General features: G+C 38.4%; 1 protein-coding gene and 1 long non-coding RNA gene across 3 annotated transcripts; one reads left to right on the plus strand and one right to left on the minus strand.

Moving 5' to 3' along the window:
* Positions 1-1,104: 1,104 nt before the first annotated feature.
* LOC133836299 (uncharacterized) lies at positions 1,105-11,514 on the minus strand. Of its 2 annotated transcripts, none has more exons than XR_009893702.1 (3): positions 9,234-9,288; positions 8,442-8,567; positions 1,105-1,311 (listed from the first exon to the last, which is right to left on the minus strand). It is a non-coding gene; the product is annotated as an uncharacterized LOC133836299 (long non-coding RNA). The 2 variants fall into 2 exon arrangements; XR_009893701.1 differs by lacking the exon at positions 9,234-9,288 and adding an exon at positions 11,454-11,514 and having other exon boundaries at positions 1,110-1,311.
* LOC133836291 (cytochrome b5 domain-containing protein 1) lies at positions 6,903-7,787 on the plus strand. The gene is made up of 3 exons (XM_062266690.1): positions 6,903-7,104; positions 7,156-7,521; positions 7,578-7,787. The coding sequence occupies exons 1-3, from the start codon at positions 6,964-6,966 to the stop codon at positions 7,710-7,712; spliced, it is 642 nt and encodes a 213-aa protein (XP_062122674.1). The 5' UTR covers positions 6,903-6,963; the 3' UTR covers positions 7,713-7,787.
* Positions 11,515-18,606: the final 7,092 nt, after the last annotated feature.

The raw sequence follows: 18,606 nt of genomic DNA on the forward strand, positions 1-18,606 counted from the left end.
TATTTTTAGCATTTGCTTAAAGGCGTCGATGCGTCTGCCAAGAATTGCTATGAGGGATTATAATGTGAAGGGAATGCTAAGGGAGTGTGAAATCGTGACTATTAAATTCTACAAATAGCTGCAGCTGCAAAACGCAAATAAGGAAATCCATTGATGGATTTTAATCAGTCTTTATTAGCAGCATGTTTTATTATCTAGTGCTATTCCCAGCCGTCTTATTTTTTTATCTAAAGTTTTAATATGAAATAAATAAATAGATTACAATAATATTCAAATGTTAAACGAATTTAATTGATTACAAAAAGGTGTCTCCCTCACATATTTTTTAAAAATCGTATTTGGTGCACTGATACTTCTAATCAATAGAAACCGATTTTCATTTAGCGTAAATACTTTGCTGAGTGCTCCTAAAAGTATGCAATACAAATGATTGCTTCTTTTCAAAAACAATATTCGTTTTTTAGACATAACTTACAAAAAATAGGGCCTCAAATTTTTGCAAGGGGTGAGCATAGAAAATTTGGCAAAAAATCCGAATACCCCCTTTATCTCGGCCATTTGAAGGACGATCATGATGTCCTTTGGCACAAGGATAGCTGTTATAAATACAAACCGATTGACACCATCAAAAGGACGAATGTCCTTAAAGCAACAAAGTTACAAGGACTTTATTGTATACAAAAAATAGCGTATATCTCGGCCGTATCCTGTCTGATCCTTGCGAGTCCTGTGTCAAACAATTTCATTTGATGAGAGCTATAATCCTGCCAAAGGACATTCAAATCGTCCTGGTAGTTTTCGAGTTAACCTGTAATTTGCAAATTTTGCCTTTTTCTCTTGAGCAAAATTACAAGTGTCCGATCCTTAGATGACCCCATATTTTTTTGGTGCCAATCGATAGAGTTGACCACTACGATCCTAGCAATATGTGTCCTTTGCAAATGCGACAGGATATGGCTGAGATATTGGTTGTTTAAAAAAACAATACCTTGGCGCACCCTCAAAGTATGCTACAAAAATTTAAATTTTTTGAGCGCCAATTTCAAATTTTTCATGTTATTACAGCTTGTTAACAATTGTATTACATACTTTTAGGAGGCATTTATTAATGTTTCTAAATATTTATTTAGCACACATAAAATATGGAAAATCACAAAAATTAAATTTTCTTGCACAATATATTATATATATATATATAGTAAAAATTATTACAAAGTAAAATTATCTTAATAGAGAGTTTAACTCCAATCGATAGCTGTGATTCGCACATTCCTTGGTATTGTCCTCATTCTTTCCATTCACAGAGAACAGCTGAAAATAGAGTAGGCAAAAATAAAATTCATTACACAGTTCGGTTTAAGTAATCTTAATAAATAAATAAAAGCTTAACGACACTTGTTTTTAGCCGAATACAATTCAATAAATATCAATAAAAAATATTAAAGTAGGCAATTGCTGGCAACTGGATCATCAAAAGCCACAAAAGCCGACGAAGCCAGATTGCAATTTAAGTTGAATTCCATTATTTTAATGCTGAAGTTATTCGTAAAGCGAAGCCAATAAGCAAATCTTGTGGCGATAAAAACAAAGCGACAACTGGGAACAGCTCGTAACGGTAATCATATTAACTAAGCGAGCGCGAAATTTAATTAAATTACCCAAAATAAGAAGTGCAGACGAGGCAAGACAAGTTTTTATTGGTGTTGCTGTTTGTGGATGTTGTTGCATCAAATGAGACACAGACTGAGGGTGAAGCTGACGGATGCGCTTAAATAATATTAAAATATGCGAAATTTGCCGACGACAATGTGAAAAAGATGCCAAAAAGGAATTTGCTTAATGACAGCAACAGCTACAGCAACAACAACAACGATAACCGCAACAACAACAATGCCAGCAATTAACTGCAATGAATGACAGGCAGGAAGTTTGGGGAGCTGCACGAGAAGCGACCTTGCAATGTCGCAATGCCGCAGCTAAATAATGATGTTGTTGCCCATGATGATGATGATGTTGCCGCTGTTGTTGTTATCATTGTAGTTGCTGTTGACGACTGCAGCAGCTTGTTAAAATTTGCCGCCATTTGTCTGCGACTGCGACTAACTGTTAAGTCGGGTCTCGGCCGCCCCCAAGTGCATTCCAACACGCTAAAGCGAAAAATGTGAATAAACTAATCTAACTGCATGTTGCATGCCTCACTGTGGCACCCACAACAATGACTACTGCTGCTGTAGCTGCTGCTGCAGGGTCATTAAATTATTGCTAATAATAATGCAATTTGGAGCCGCTTTTGATACATAACTGACTGACATTTGCATTGCCAGCCCAATTTGCTGCCATTTGTGGCAAGGTGTCGGCCAACATAATTGACTCGGTCATAAAACCAAAGGTGTGGAACAGATCTACCAACACTTAAGATGCCACAGGCACAAATTACTTTAACTGAATAATTTAAACAATGCATTAATGTAATTATTGTAATTGCAAATAATAAACAAATAAAAAATTACATTTTTAAAAGTTAACTAATGCATTTGATTTAATAGTTTTTTTTTAATGTAATTCTTAATTGGAAATGCTGCAGAATTCAAGTTATTGCAAAACAAAAATCTAATTTTTAAATTTTATCTAATAGATTTTCGTTATTACATTTAAAAATGTATGTAAAGTTCAGCTAAGCAAACTTAGCTTTAAATTCTAAAGATTGCTGTCAATTTATTTTACTGGTAAATGTATCTTAAATGTAAATTTTATAAATGTTTCCTCAGAGAACTACCCGAGGGACACATTCTGAACCTTTGGTTTGTTGTGGCCGCTTTATGGAAATTGTGAGCAGAGCAAAAGTAAGTAAATGTAACTAATGGATACACGTGATAGGAACAACTTCCGCAGGATTACAAAAGTCAGCGCCCTACCCAATGCTAGGGTCATAGAGTTTAGGGTCTTGAGGTCACTGTCGGTCTTTCGAGTGGCAGCTGGCGTTGCGCATGCGCGGACAACGAGGCTGATGGATTTGGCTTTGCCATGGCAACACAACGAAAGAGCACAACAAACAACGCAGCGGAGGCGGGGCAGTGGAAGGAGAGAGGCAGCGAAAGGATAATGTGTCCGGTTGAGGGTGATCATGTTGCCAGCTTGTGTCTATATGCATAGTTTTGCTCGTTGAGCAGACAGGATGCCGCACTAAAAGGATTTACACACACTTTATGTTTGCTTTAATTGGTTTTGTCTGTCTGAGTGTGCGACACGCGTCGCTCACTAAGTTGATTTTGATGCGATGCTTTTTCGAGTGTTTAACTTGCGACGCCGTCGTCTGATTGCGGCAGCTGTCGGGGATGCAACTGGCAATTATTTGGCGACTAGCCTTGCGAATATATGTTATCCTTGCCGAAAACGAAAAGGATAACAACTGTTACATTCACCACAAAACCACAGCGTCAGCAGCAGAACGAAATGAGCTGACAAACCAGCAGACAAGACCGACACTATTAATCACACAAGCAACATTGTAGGTTATTAATGCGGATCTGATCGACTCGGTGATACCCTGGGCAGAGACTACAATACAAATTCCACTGTAAAATTCTAATGAAATGTATAATCAAAGGTCTAGTCTTTAGTGCTCTTAACTTGCTAAAAGTTTCTGTTTAGATAGGATAGGATATTCTAACCAACAAAAAACTAAAAAAGCTACAGTCGGGCGTGTTCAACTGTGAGTTCTCATTCAGCTACACATTTTGAATAAAAGCAAAACAGTGCGTTATTAATTGTAAAATATATTTTTTTTTTACAAATTTACCAAAGGCAATATTTGGTATATTGATACAACTGAAACTCTTCAGAAAATGTATAATTAGAAGTACACATATTTATATGATATGGTGAACTTATTAATATAACTAATGTGAGTAATTCCTTGTATTTGGAAATACTTTTTTCTTGTTTCATATACTTTCATCATACCCCTCCTTCAAACCAATGCCGGGTATGGAAAATTGTCAACCCTTAAAAAAAGCCCATAGAATAATGGCAGCTGCAGTTGGGTTTGACTGAGTCTCGACTGTGGCATGCTTGGAGTCCAACGTTGACATCCGCCACATTGCAGCTCATTTGCATTTGGTTATTAGTTGAAATGTAACCACTTGTGGGCTATCCTCCTACTCCTTGTCACTACTTCTCCCTCTATTGCTGCTGCTGCCAACGATTTCTCCTAGCTACTGAGGGTGTGAGTCTGTTAATTGCTGAGCTCAACTGTGAAGCTGGGCATATGTTTGAGGCATTGCTGGAAAACTGTAAGGGAAAAACAATGAATAGAGTTTTCCAATGGACGAGAATTCAATTTGTTTGCTCGTCGGCGTGTTTTGATTTACTGGCAACAGCTGGTTGGCCATTTGACACGCCAAATTGTGTGTTGATCTCTGGATGGCCAAGGAGTTGCTTGCAGCTGCCACTCGCAGTAGTTGTTGTTGTTGCTGCTGCTCCCGGGGTCAAGGCGTTGGCTGCGTGTGGCAGGCACAAGCGGCACAACTCAAGAACAATGCAGGCACATGAAATGCACTCAGAGCATACACACAAAAAACAAATGCTGCGGGTCACTTGGCTGCATAAGCAACCCCAAAAACAGAACTGAACCTTTCCCCCTACTCCAAATGCAACCCCTACGCCAAACAGCAGGCAAGGGGCAGGCACCACGTGCGTCACGCGCAGACGCAGCCACTTGCAACGAGCACGCAACGGGAGTGGATAGGATCGAAACATTGGGATCCGGGCTGTGGCAGAGTCCCCATTCTCATTCTCAATCCCATTCCTATTCACGTTCCCGTTACAAATCGAACAATGGCAGCGCTTTTCAGAAACCCATTAAGCATTAATAATAATAATGAAAACTAGCAGCAAATACACTTTGTTGTAAGTGGCAGGAAATGTGCACTTGAGTGCCCAGCATCAGCAACAACAACAATCGCAAATCGACAGCAATTATTGCTGCTTACAAATTAAACAAAAAAGCAAAGCAAAACAATTTTTTACAATTCGATTGGATGCAGCAGAAAAAACAGCAGCTGCATTTTTTCTTTTAGTACTTATTACATATTTAATTTTAGTGGCATTTTATTTTTTCTTTTTGCAGTATTCTGCAATAATTAAAATTGCATTGCAATCGCCATAAAGAGCTACGCGTAGGCCAAACGAGTTGCCGTCCCCAGTCGAGAGACATTTGAGAGACTCGAGACTTGTGAGATTTGAGATCTTGTCTCCACTTTGCATTGCCTTGACACATAGACAAAGTGCGGCGCCAGTTTCATAACGCAAAAACTAGTTAAAAGACTAATGAACAACTAATGAACGAGTTGAAGTTGGGAGTGCTCGACTACAACTATTCCCTAAGATATTGATATTTCCTACTAAAATAAATATAAACATAGATAACTTCAAAAGAAAATCGATACAACTTAAATTAGTTAGTGAAGAATGTCTATTAAAGATATTAAAAATAATTAAACAGCTTAAAACAAAATATAATAGGATCTAGTAGATTACTTATCAAAATACAGAAAAATAGTGGGACTTACATAACACCATAATTATATTATTATTCTATTAATAAGCTGGCGCTAATAAACAATCTAAGAAGGCTAAGTACAATGAATGAATGCCAAAGAATTATGTAAGTAATTATTAGATTACAAAAAACGAAAGCAATTAAATAAGTTAACAGCAAAGTTCTGCGAATTATGTTACTTCAACCAAAGTGGAGGCTGAGTTTAGCCAAGAGTGTGCTATGCTTAAACTCTTTTATAACCCTCTTATTCATTGTCTACCAAACAGAGATTTTATCACCAAAGGTAAACTCTATATCAGAACTGTTTATCTAGCTTTTATGCGACACCCTCGAGTGTGTGGCTCTAAATCAAACAATTAGAGGTAACCACAGGGTGGCAGCCCACAGAGTGTGTGATCACTTTCAGCAATTCATCGGGTAGCTCAACGCAGTGCAGCTGACGTGCCTCACATGGCAAAGAGGAGGAGGAGGAGGGAACCCGAAGAAGATAAAAGAGAAACAGAACAAGCGTTTTCATCGTCACTCATAACGCAGCATGTTGCATATGACGCGTGAAGGGTGCAACAATCAACAAAACAACGCTGTTAGATCATCGAAACTATTACGTAAACAATTGGGAAAGTGTGGCATAATTCATGAAGAAGAGAGCAAACTCATGTCAGATCTATAGAGATACGAGATATGATACAACTGCCTTTGGCCAACTGTTGGAAATCGACGCCTACGAAATTAGAGGGCGGTTTTTCTATTACATAGAACTGAGGGGTTGCAGATCCTCGCCAACTGTTGTTGTAAGGCAAATATGTTAAATAAATACGCGAATGGCAGCTACAGAATTTTGCCAACATATGTGGCAGAAGTTAAAGGGAATTACGATTGCCTTAGCTTAGAGCATTACCATCTGTTCTAGCTCTAACTACTCTTAAGTTCTCTAAGCCCAAAGGCAATTGAAGCGTGCACAGATTTTCCCACGTTATCGACACGTTCCAGAAGCTCTTTAATAAGATGAACTTTATGAAATTCCTAGAAAATATTTCATTATCATACGTTACTCCAAAAGCTACTACAAAACCTCAGAACTAGAAAGAAATATCTTGGACAGACTTCCATCTCAGCGCTTGAGAGCTCATCAATAAAACTGTCTTTGGTTAGACCCAAAATGCAAGCAATCATTAATCAATTTCTTCTCTATTTTTAACTAGGGATTGATGGCGAGGCGAGGCGCTGATGACTTGACAATTGGCGGCTAATTATGCAGCTGAGGCAACCAGATGCCTTGGCTAATGAAATTAGAAATTAGAATTCCTTTCGATGCGGATGAACTTGAGGATTAATTGCTGTCTGACAGTAGGCAACGTTTTGTCAAGCATAAAATTACATTTTGAATTGAAAACCTAGAAAAAATGTCTCACAAACGAATGCGGTATTTTCTTATGGATGAGGTTGTCACCCACAATCGCAAGGACGACTGCTGGGTGGTCATACACAAGAATGTGTTTGATCTGACGCCTATGATCAAGGATCGCATTGATCACTGGAATCGTGTAAGTTGAAAAGATAATCTCAGTCTTTATAACCCTTAATCTCTACCGTAGAACTTGGACTATCTGATGGCACATGCTGGCAAGGATCTGAGTCATTTGTTTCACGAGAATGGCGAACCACGCACTGAGATCTCTCCTAGCTCGGGGCATCCTCGAGTGCTTTTTCCGCCCATTCTCGAGGTGGCGATCAGCGATTTTGCACGCACCAAGCACGCCATGTGGAGCCAGGATAACTTCTACCATATTGGCAGGATCACACGGCGAGCACGGCGCCTGCGCATTATCAACACACTGACAGCAAAGGTGCAGTTTATGAATGTGTGCGATGAGGATAGCATCTATGACATACAGCAAAAGTATAAAGCACGCTACAATCATCATGCTGGCAGCTACGAATGGCGCAAGTTCTCCAATGGGGTAAATATTTTAGTCTAGCTTTAGTTCTTTTATTTTAACTCTTCTAAATGCGGCAGGCGAAGTATTGCGGCGTCTTGAACCTGAACGGCAACCTGGACGAGAACGGACTGACAGATGCTGAGGAAAGTGACGTCGAGTTGCCGCCACCCTCGATTTGGCTGTACTACACCGATGACTTGACCATTGCTTGATTGGCTTTTGGTTTTTATTTTATTATTGGAAAATTTGTTGTGTGCATGTCTGCAAGTAAAGCGTATTTCAAGCTACACTGCGTTTAGCTCTAAAAGGCATCAAATTCGCTTTTTGTAGGGGCAGTTGCCCATAGGTATGGCACGCATATAGTTAGTTGGAGAGAGGTCTCTGACTCTGGGCATTTATTTTTCATTTTAAACAAATGTCATGGTCGACATGCGACGCTAATAATAATAAGCCCAAAAGTGCAGCGGACTTTTTCAGGGCCAGCTACACTCACAGCAACAACTTCAACTTCAACTCCTAACAAACGAGTTCAACCAAATTGTAATTTAGTTTATGAAATTTCAACTATTTCTTGCAGTGCATTTAAAATTCTAAACTGCGGTGCCTTATTGCTGTTGCTTGCATAATTTATGCGGGTCTTTTTTTTTTTTTTTTTTTGTGTAGGGGGGAGAACCGCTTGCTAACTCGTGTAAGACGATCTGGCAGCGCCTGCAGCTGCCCATTGGCTAACCCCCTCGCTAGGTGACGCTGGCACGCGTTCAACGGACTCACGGACTCATATGGCTCTCTTTCGCTCGCTCCCTACTGACGTGCAGGGTGCCAACTGAACTGTGAACAAAATGTTCTTTTTTAGTGAGTCGAGTGAGCTATGCCAAGTTTGTGGCCTGAGTCTTTCGTCTGCTGGCTATAAGTTATGGCATGGATTCTTGTGAAGTACTTACCCAGCTCCTCTAGCTAAAGCTTTTTGCCGTGTCGACTAGCCGCCCATTGTGGCGGTGGTTATCTTGAGCGCATAAATAATTAATTTCAGCCTCATTCTTTTTAATAAGAGCCCGACTGAACAAAATCTGAAAAATAAAAGCACATTTTGTTGTTCTTGTTTAATTGTAAACCAGTTTTTTTTTTTAGTTGTGGTTCTCTTGTGGGTCCGGTCCAAGTTCCGTCCATAAATGGAGCTGCGTTCTTAATTTACATTAAACAAGCGACGTGTGACAAGCTGGCTAAACACCAAATACCAGCGTAATTTACACTTTAAATGTTGTGAAATATTTCAACTAATCTGTTGTGTGTAGGATATGTTTGCTATTGATCTAACTATAGCCACAGCTTTAGCTATTGCCATTCCCACGCAACAACAAATTAACACAAACGACGGAGACAAAAAGGGCAGGGCAAAGGCCCAAAAACGGCAGACAGCAGAAGCAGCTGAAGATCTGGGAGGCAAGACATGCACAAACTTGTGAAATACATGCGCGTACCTGTTCAGCGATTGAACAGCGAGTAGCAGCAGAATCTTCTCCTTTTGCTGCTTCTTTGTGCCTGGCACCAAATGGCACCGGTCCAAAGATATGACTCATGCCTTGACTTGGGACGAACAAGTTTGTGCCTGTTCTCGCCATGGGAAAAAGGGAGCAAATGCGTAGCAAAGGCAATAGGAAGGCACAGACACAGACTCGCATTGCCGCATTTCACTTGAAAGCCAATGCGCCTATAAAAAAAAACACTCGACTCACTTGTGCGCCCAAAGGGAGCTTCGCTGTTGTTGCTGTCGGCAGTTGGGGGAGTACTATATGTGTGTATACTACATATTAAACAACCGTTGCACTGTGCGAGCAAGCGAAAATGCGTTTACATTTGGCTTCGGGCTCAAAACCAGTTTTTTGGCATGCGCTTAGCGCAGCAAGTTCGTTGCCTAAGTCTTTTGTTTGGTGCCCGCCATTTCAAATTCAATCATAGAGTTCAATGCCTGCTAACACATAGTTATAAACACACACACACTTGCTCAAGACATAGTAATCATTTGTGACATTTATAGGCATTTTTATATACTCGTATTTAATGAGCAATAAACTGAGTTCAATATGTTGAAAAGGTAAACAAACAACTAGATAGGAATGTAAGTATGCAGTATTCAAGTACTTAAATGGATATTGTACATGTATTTATGTGATTATTACTACAAATTCAAATGATATCGAATATTTCTCGAAAATGTAGTCGCCAATTAAAGCCAACACATGTTTAAACTTGCAAGTAGCGAATATTTCAGAGTTAATGAAGTTGTTATTTTTATAGACTCGATTAAACTTAAATGTTGTTTTATCGACAGTTGATTGCAAACAATTTGCAATAACAAATAAGTCAGCTTAACTTGTCTACATAAATAATAATATTACTTTAATAGACTAGCAAAAATATGCAAAGTAGAAGGCTCTCGAAAATGTTATAAATATTATTTAAGATATAATATATGTATATTGAAGTAAGCTTAATTTTGAATATTTTGAAAGTTTTCTATAAATCGAATTATTGATGAATTCAATGAATATAAAAAGACAATATATAATTCCAAGTTAATTTAATATATAACGTAAACTATTGTTATGTAACATACTATTCGCTATTCACTAAATAACTAAATGTACAACTTTGTGTTCTATTTAAATACATATTTTCTGCATTTTACTAAAATTACTAAAATTCTCTGGTCCATCTTCGACCAGAACCATTTCACAACTCTATTAATCTGGGCCATATTTGTTGGCAATAATATATATGTTAGTTATGTTAAAGATGCTCTTCTTAGATTCTGATGCCGCAGTGGGAATTCGTTGAGGTGCTACGCGATCTGCTGGGCACCCACAACTAACCCACTTCAATGTTTACCCAGTACCTAATGCTGGTAATACTTTGGAATGCGACTAACAACAACAGCAACAATAATCTAGCAGCCATGACCCATTCTCACCGGCTGAGCTATGCGTAGCAAAAGCTGAGATAAATTCTATGACGGTCACATTCTTTCCCAAAGCGAAAAGCCTCTCGGCCCGGAAGTTGAGCGTCTCTGGTATGCGGGCAAAAGCTGAAGGCAGAAGCAAGTTGCCAGTTGCCTTTTTGCCGCTTCCACTGGGAATTTATAGCAACTAAAGCGCACTAATTTAGCGCTTAGCTCTGCATAAACAATGCTTTTGTTCCTGTTAACAATAGAGAGAACGGAGAAGGGGAGGAGACTAAGCTTTGACTTTGAAATAGAAAGCAGCAACCAAATATTTGGCTTGAAGGTCAAGACAACGGCGCTTGGCCATAAGGAAGCCGTTCCCACTTGTCTGATGCCAAATGTGGCAGGCTGTGGCATGCCACCATAGACACAAAGCTTCCGTTATGGTCATCCATGTCAATTTCAATTTCTTTTACTCAATTTTGACAACATTATTTAGCCAAACGTTAAGACGAAGGCGGTGGAGTGTGATGCCACAACTTCCACCGGCATTTGCATTTGGCATACAAAACAAGCGGAATATTCTTTGCATTTGGCATTCAACACGAGCCATGGCAAATTAAATAATAAATAAACAGCATGCGACAATAGCTAGCGGAACCAAATTAGGAAGTGGCCACACCACAAAAATACCCCAACTGGCCCCAAGCCGCAGTTGCGGACAACTGGACGGACAGACGGACTACCTGACTGCATGAATGTCTGGCCATATTAGGTGACCACTGACGAGTGGCTGAACGTCAATGTGGATATTTGTGCGGTTAGGAGCATAAACGTTGTCATTGGCATATTAAATAAGTGATGGGAAGTGTTCAATTCAGTGTTTTCATAGTGACCAGCCCAGCTGATAGCTGCCTCTTGGGTTCAAATGGGTTTTGGGCGTGTTTCGGCTTGTTTGAGTTACAAATATGCGCTACAACATGGATAAAGTATCAAAGATAGCTCTATTACTGACCTTAGCTTCCGTATAGGGATATCTATTTCATTAATCATGGAGTACGCCTGGGAATTCACCTGGAAATATAGACAAATAATATTAATAAACGATGAAGCAGTTTATTCTCAGAAATGTTGTGTTTTTAATTTAAAAATTACACATCCAAAAATACTAAAATAATTTCTTATAAATATTTCTAAAATAAAATTAAAATTTGTTATAGACAAAACTTTTTATTTAAATGTAATTACAAATAATTCTATGAAATATTTCTAATTTAAAATGGGAATGTTTTATATACGCAAACATCTTTTAACCATTTTTGTTTTTTTAATAAAAGCATTAAAAAAATAGCTTATTTCTAAGAAATATTTATAAAATTAAATGAGAATTTTCCTTAAATGCAAAAATTGTTGACCAACTTTTATGCTATTTTTCAAAAGTATTGCAAACAATATATATATATATAAACAATGTAATTAATAAACCTAATAAAAATACTATAGTAATTTCTAATAAATTTTTTTTTTTGGATTATCGAATTTGAAAAAGCAATGTATTGTAAATGTTAACAAAGCTAAATATTGCTTACAATTAACTCACAAAAAAAAATAAACACACCACTTAAAGAAATATTTATAATATAATAAAAATATCCAAAAAAATTATGAAATATTTTTATATTAAATACATACCTTTTTTTATAATAAAGTCACGTTGTTCAAGTGCCTTCTTCGTAAACCTGAAATAAAGAGTTAAATAAATTGCTAGTAAAATAATAATTTGTGTAACTTTAATGATTTCTTTAGAATCTAAATATTTGCATCCTCACTATATTCTTTCAGTAATTCTTAAACATAAAATCCCATCGAGTGAATAAATTATTCAAAAGATACACGAAAGAAATGGAAGAAAAAAGAGTGTGAAAATGAAGTGTTCGACGATTAAAAGTTTCAGCAGAAGCCATCAAAAATTGATATGCAACTTTGGCACTACAATCACTCGCATGTACTTGTGCCAAGAAAAAGGAACAAAAGCGATTTTCATAAATTATTCAAAGCTTAACTGCTTCCGTTTTTGGGCGAGTGTTGGATGGAGTGTCTGATTGGCAGTCGAATTGACTGCTTGAGGGAATGGACACAGTCAGAAATTGGCTGGCAGTTTGACAAGCCAGAGAAGAGACCGAAGACTGAAGAATTCAATTGAGGCCTCGATTGGCGCTGCAGTCGAGTTGCGGTTAGCGCAGCTGTTTGTATAAATTTCCAGCAATAACAATTTCGAACAGCAGCGAACAACGAGTTTATTTTACATTTTATTGTATAATTTTCGGATGTGGTTTTACGGGCAGAATGTCAGACGAAAGACGCAAGACGCTGATGTTCTCTGTGTGGCATAAATTAACGCGTGCAGCTAAATAAAAATACAAATACGAATACAAATACACATAAAAATAAATACATTTTTATTTACATTGAGTGCTGGTCTCCTCGACTTGGCCTGAGCTTGGCTTACGCTTCAGCGCGTCCAAGGAATGTCGCAGACAATGGGGCGGGTTTTGCTTTTGCTTTTTTGAGAAACATTCTATGCAAATTGCATAGAGAGTAGAGAGAGAGACTTAGAAACAGTCTGACGAACTGTCGAGTAAAGGGTTAAAGTTTGCTCAGGTTAGAGCTGAATTTATGGATATTAACACAATATTTGTTGGGTGCGTTTTCTTAATTAATGGGCTGCAGGCAAGCCTTTTCCCTGAAAAGCTTCTACACGAGAATTTCCCATGCAAATGAGGAAATCAATTAAAAGCACACGTGACATGCAACTCAACCCATTCTTCTCATATTTGTGTCCTTTTTTAATAGACTCGGCACGTTGCGTTTTTTTTTATAACTGACCGTTATGGCTTCCTGTGTCCCCCGAGAGCTTGGCCTTGCCCTTCCTGCCCTTTCCACCCTGCCCGAAGCAGTCGCAGCTCGAGCGTGGGAGCGACTTTGACAATTTAACATTTCATTGAGCTGCAGCTTAAGTTCCATTGATTTATACCGAGCTGTGTGAAAGTTTGCTGCGGGTCTTCAATTGATTTCATTCTCCACAACTCGCTGTTTTTTAAAGTAGATTATCAGAGGGTTGAAATGTGTTGCCAAAAATTAAATTGAATTTGATTTATCGCGGACAAGTGCGGTTTAATAGGATTCGACATTAAATTTTATGTGTCTCTTGAGGGAGTTGCTATGTAAATTCTATTGAAATTATCGGGGCGTGTTTGTTAATGCGATGTGGGCTTAAAGTGGATATTGAGGAAATAAATATTATTGGTAAATACCCAAAGAATATATTGAACATCCCTGACCAAGGCCAAAAACTAGCTACACTCAAAGTGAAACCCGTTTATTAACAAACTCTTTCTCTCTTTCTCTACATATATGTATCTTTCTCAGCTTTCTTCACTTTCATGATCAGCTGAAGAGTTGGGCTACTGTGTAACGAGAACCTTTTCAAGTTGATAATTACGATGAAACAGCAGAAACACATTCATTTTGGTTAGAACGCAACCCTAAAGACAGATGATTTGTCTTTCTGTTGCTTCTTGAAACGGGCCCTTTGAAAAGAGAAGCCAGAAGCTTAGGAAAAATATTTGTTTATACATCAAAATACCAGTAGCCGCTTTCAATTATATATATACATATATAGAAGACTAGGAGACTTCAGACTTCATAGTGAGGTGATAAATTCTAAGAGCAGCGTGGGAACAACTGAGTTATGTAACCAACAGAAATCGAAAAATTATTAAGCATACATTGTAAATTGTTGTCTCTGTTTCGCCCATTAAATACAATGAGCTGTTGTAATTTGATTTGTAAGCTGATTTCAAGCAAGAAACACCTTTGCAAATCAATCAAATCATAAAATGATCAATGATCTTTTTGGGAGGGAGAATCAGCCCGAAGACATGTCAATTAGAAATGCAAATGTTCCGCAAAAAATAGTTATAACGAATTATAATTATTGTTGTTGTGGATCATTAAGTTATGACAGTTTATTTTGCAATGAAAGTTGCCTCAAATTATGCGGTCATTATTAACTATTTAAAAGTCGTTTAGTTATTATATAAAAAATAACTCAAACTTATTTCCCAAATAGACTCTTGTAATTTCGTCTGAGTTATTATTAATTTGTGATGAGGTGAAATTAACAAATAACTAATTTAGAGATAAACACCACCCACCAATACCACCACACATACACACACCTACACACACTCATACTATAAGTATACAAAGTATACTCAGCTTTCGTGTCTTGCAGTCATTATAATTATCACGTGCATACTTTTTACTTATCGAGCCTGCTTTTCATTACATTTAATGCCGCGCAAGAATTTGAAAAATATAACAAAAACTACAATAAGGAAAAGCCGTCGCCGTCGCAGTCGACGTCACAGTCGCTGTTGGCGTCGCAGTCGGCAAGTAGAACTTGGAAACGGACGCGCACGGTTGAGTTTCATGGCTCAGTTGGGGCAGTTAGCCTAGCTCCAATGTTGTAGCATGTTTTGTTTTGCTACGACTTGTTGTTGTTGTTGTTTTGGTTTTTGTTGTTCTTAGCCTTCTTGTTGTTGCAGTCATTACCGGCATGACAAGCACAAAAATGCGTTGTTCGTGCGCAGACGCAGCCAACGTCGCTTTGCGTCGCGTCTTTTTGCGAAAATAAGGCAAAAGAAATGCAGGCATATAAAAAATTATGTTGCATTTAACTGGGCGTCAACAAGGGCTAGTCAAAGCAACTACTCTTCGTAGTTGGCATAACTAAGCAGTATATCGATTAATAGACTGAACTCTGTTGAACTCTAGAATAGCAGCAACAACACGTGTCACAGGCCGCCGCAGCTTGCTTCATTTCCATATCTTGAGCAGCGGACGCACTTGGCTAACTTCTCTCTCTCTCTCTCTTGCTCTCTTTGTGGCATGCAACCAAGCGTGTCGCCTAGAACCTCAGACTCTAAAGAAGTGACTGCAATTGTCCGTTAAGCAACTAATTTGCTAAGGCAAAGAGTCTGCACACAAATGTCAGGCCAATGGCTGCAACCAAATGTGGCAATAGAACTAGGTGCGACCACAATCAATAGACAACATCAACCTGTCGCTTTTGGCCAACTTTAGTTTTTTTGGGCAACAATCTCAGCAGTCGCACCCTGTTGCCCACATTAAGAGCTTCAGCTCACGGGTATAAAGTTTAATATTTTTTGGAATTATTTTTATGATACGTCGGCAATTATGAAAAAATGCTGAAAGCATTTGACTTCCGTCGAAGCTTGTCACATCAAGCCAACAACTCATCCTGTTGTGCAGCCTATCGAGTTTCAACCCAAGAAGCAGCAACAATTTTAGGGACAGATTGTCAGAATCTGGAATCTGCTGCTGGCGGCGAGTGGCCACCGCAAAGTGGAAACGGAAGTGTCGCCGTGTCCAGACAGACGAAGGGACAGCCAACCTGGTAGACAGCCCTGCAACTATTTTGCAAATGACCTTTAGAATCTGTTGGCACAGAAACCAAAGCAGTGCCGAGCAGCAGCCAGTGCAGCAGCCAGAACAAACTTGCAACAACAAGAGTAACTGCAAGTTGCAACGCAAGTTTTTCGCTGCAGCTACTGTTGATCATTTGCTAGCTGCAAAAAGGCAACTTTGAGTGGTAAATGGCAGTGTGAGCAACAGCAATTACATGCAGCAGCTGCTGGTTGCAAGTGGCAGTGGCAAGAACAGGAGACGGGGGAGTGGCTGCAGCTAGACTAGTCGGTAGCCCTTGTCACGTATTTGGTAGCCAACAAACATGGTCATACTTAAGGGGCATTAATGTAGTTTATCATCAACTGCAGCTCAAGGAAGATGCGACTGCAACTCCAACTACAACTTCAACTACAACTGCAACTGCAAGTTATGATGAGCTGCAGCACAATTGGCAGTGATCAGCGATTGTTGATTAGTTGCCACACCTCACACAGCGATTGTGCTTTCTGTTGACGCTTTAGAGATGCCAAATGGTTGAGGACTGCAAACTGATCAAACTGGATCAACTGGATGATAAATGATGGATAATTACAGTTAGCATAAAGTATTCTCGCATATAGGAAATATTCGTCATCAACTGACTTGTAATTTTTAAAATAAACGAAGGAATAATAAAACAAGTAAGAAAGTTACAGTCGAGTGTGCTCGACTGTGAGATACCCGCTACCCATTTTTAATAAGGGCAAAATATTGTGGTATTATTTTCAAAATATACCGAAAATACTAAAAAAAAAAAATACTAAAAATATACCATGGTATGTTTGGTATACCGATACAGCACACCATTCAAAATATACCATAGACGGCACAATGTACCAGATTGTCGGCCAAAGCAACTCAGATCCCTAGTAAGTAGGCGTTTTTGCCCATACAAAAGTATTTCTTCAATAACTTCCACAATTTTTATCTGATCGCAACCAAATTTTCAGGAATCATAACTACTATAGTAATTATACTATATACCAAAATTCACAGCTCTAGCTTTAAATTTACGCTTGTTTTTCGATTTTTTTGGTTTGCGGGGGCGGAAGTGGGCGTGGCAAAAATTTGAAACAAACTTGATCTGCGTGCAAACATAACAAATACTGTCGAAAAAAAAAATTATAGCTCTATCTCTTATAGTCTCTGAGATCTAGGTGTTCATACGGACAGACGGACGGACACACAGACGGACAGACGGACAGACACACAGACGGACAGACGGACATGGCTAGATCGTCTCGGCTGTTGACGCTGATCAAGAATATATATACTTTATAGGGTCGGAGATGCCTCCTTCTGCCTGTTACATACATTTCCTGCCGGCACAAAGTTATAATACCCTTCTACCCTATGGGTAGCGGGTATAACGAGAATGCTATAAGAATCTAAGATAATGCACGACTTTTAAATGGAAAAAGATTTAAAATGAAGATTAACTGACGAATGTCTCTAAATCGTTTTATAAGATCCATGAAAAAGTTGCGATAGATACGAGCTCATTCTATGTATATATAAGTATTTTGTGTAAATAATATATATCTTAAGAACTTAATTCTTGTGCTACATTTATAACAAATGAATAAAAAATTATATCTACACGATTCATTCATATTGCACTACATTTGCTACTATCCAAGAATAAACTTTAATAAAAATTGTAAATTCTGGTTTAAAAAGATAAATAAATAAGTTCATGACTTAATGGATATAGTTATAGTTAATTGTAATATGTAAGAAATCTGTTCCCTTACGTATTTATATTTTGAAAGAATATAAATTAAAGTGTAAGATTAATTGAAGTGGTTTTTATATCTTTATGTATTGTAGATGTAGCACAGAATCCTATTCTATAGTACAATAAAATATAAATAGAAAAAGTCATCTGTCATTTTTACCTCAACTTATGCATTTTATAAAAAGTGTATTTCATTTACTTTGTGAGAAAAGCTTCGAATAAATGTTCTAAGGTATCTTCTAGTCTGGCAATCAACGTTTGTTAGTCGAACCCTTGGGGCAGTCACCGCTTTGGCTTTGTTGTTGTTTTCTTTTTGCAGCTTTGCAGTGTTGTTTCTTTTCTTTTTTGAGCGAAGATCATTAAGAAAGAGCGGAGCGAACATCCGTAGAAGGACATCTGATCGCTTTTTGTGTTGTTGTTGCAGTTGTTGTTGCATTACACAACCGCAAGTGCGCAGGGAGGTAATGGCTATAGATATAAGCACGAGCATGAATACGAGTATGAGTATGGGTATGAGTATGAGTACTAGAATGAGTATGAGTATAAGTATCAGTATGAGCAGCAGAAAAGAAAAACCAAAGCAGAGTAAAGAGACGAGATGAAAGTGCAGACAAAGCGCTGCTTGGGTCCCCCAACTAAAAGCTAAAGACTGTTGTTTGTTGTTGCTGCTGTTGCAGTTTGTGTTGCTCTTGTTGTTGTTGTTGTTGTTGCTGCTGCTGCTTGTGGCTTCCTGTGGCTTACGACGTGTGACGACATGTAGAACTAATTGTCGTCCAGTGTTCGGGTTGGGGAGCAGCAACAGCAGCAACAGCAACAGCAGCAACATAAGCAGCAGCAGCAGCTGAGGCAGCAGCGTTTCAGTCAATTGCCTGCACTGCACTTGCGCCTTGTGACAGAC

The sequence above is a fragment of the Drosophila sulfurigaster genome, chromosome 2L (assembly GCF_023558435.1).
Source record: "Drosophila sulfurigaster albostrigata strain 15112-1811.04 chromosome 2L, ASM2355843v2, whole genome shotgun sequence".
Taxonomy (NCBI): domain Eukaryota; kingdom Metazoa; phylum Arthropoda; class Insecta; order Diptera; family Drosophilidae; genus Drosophila; species Drosophila sulfurigaster.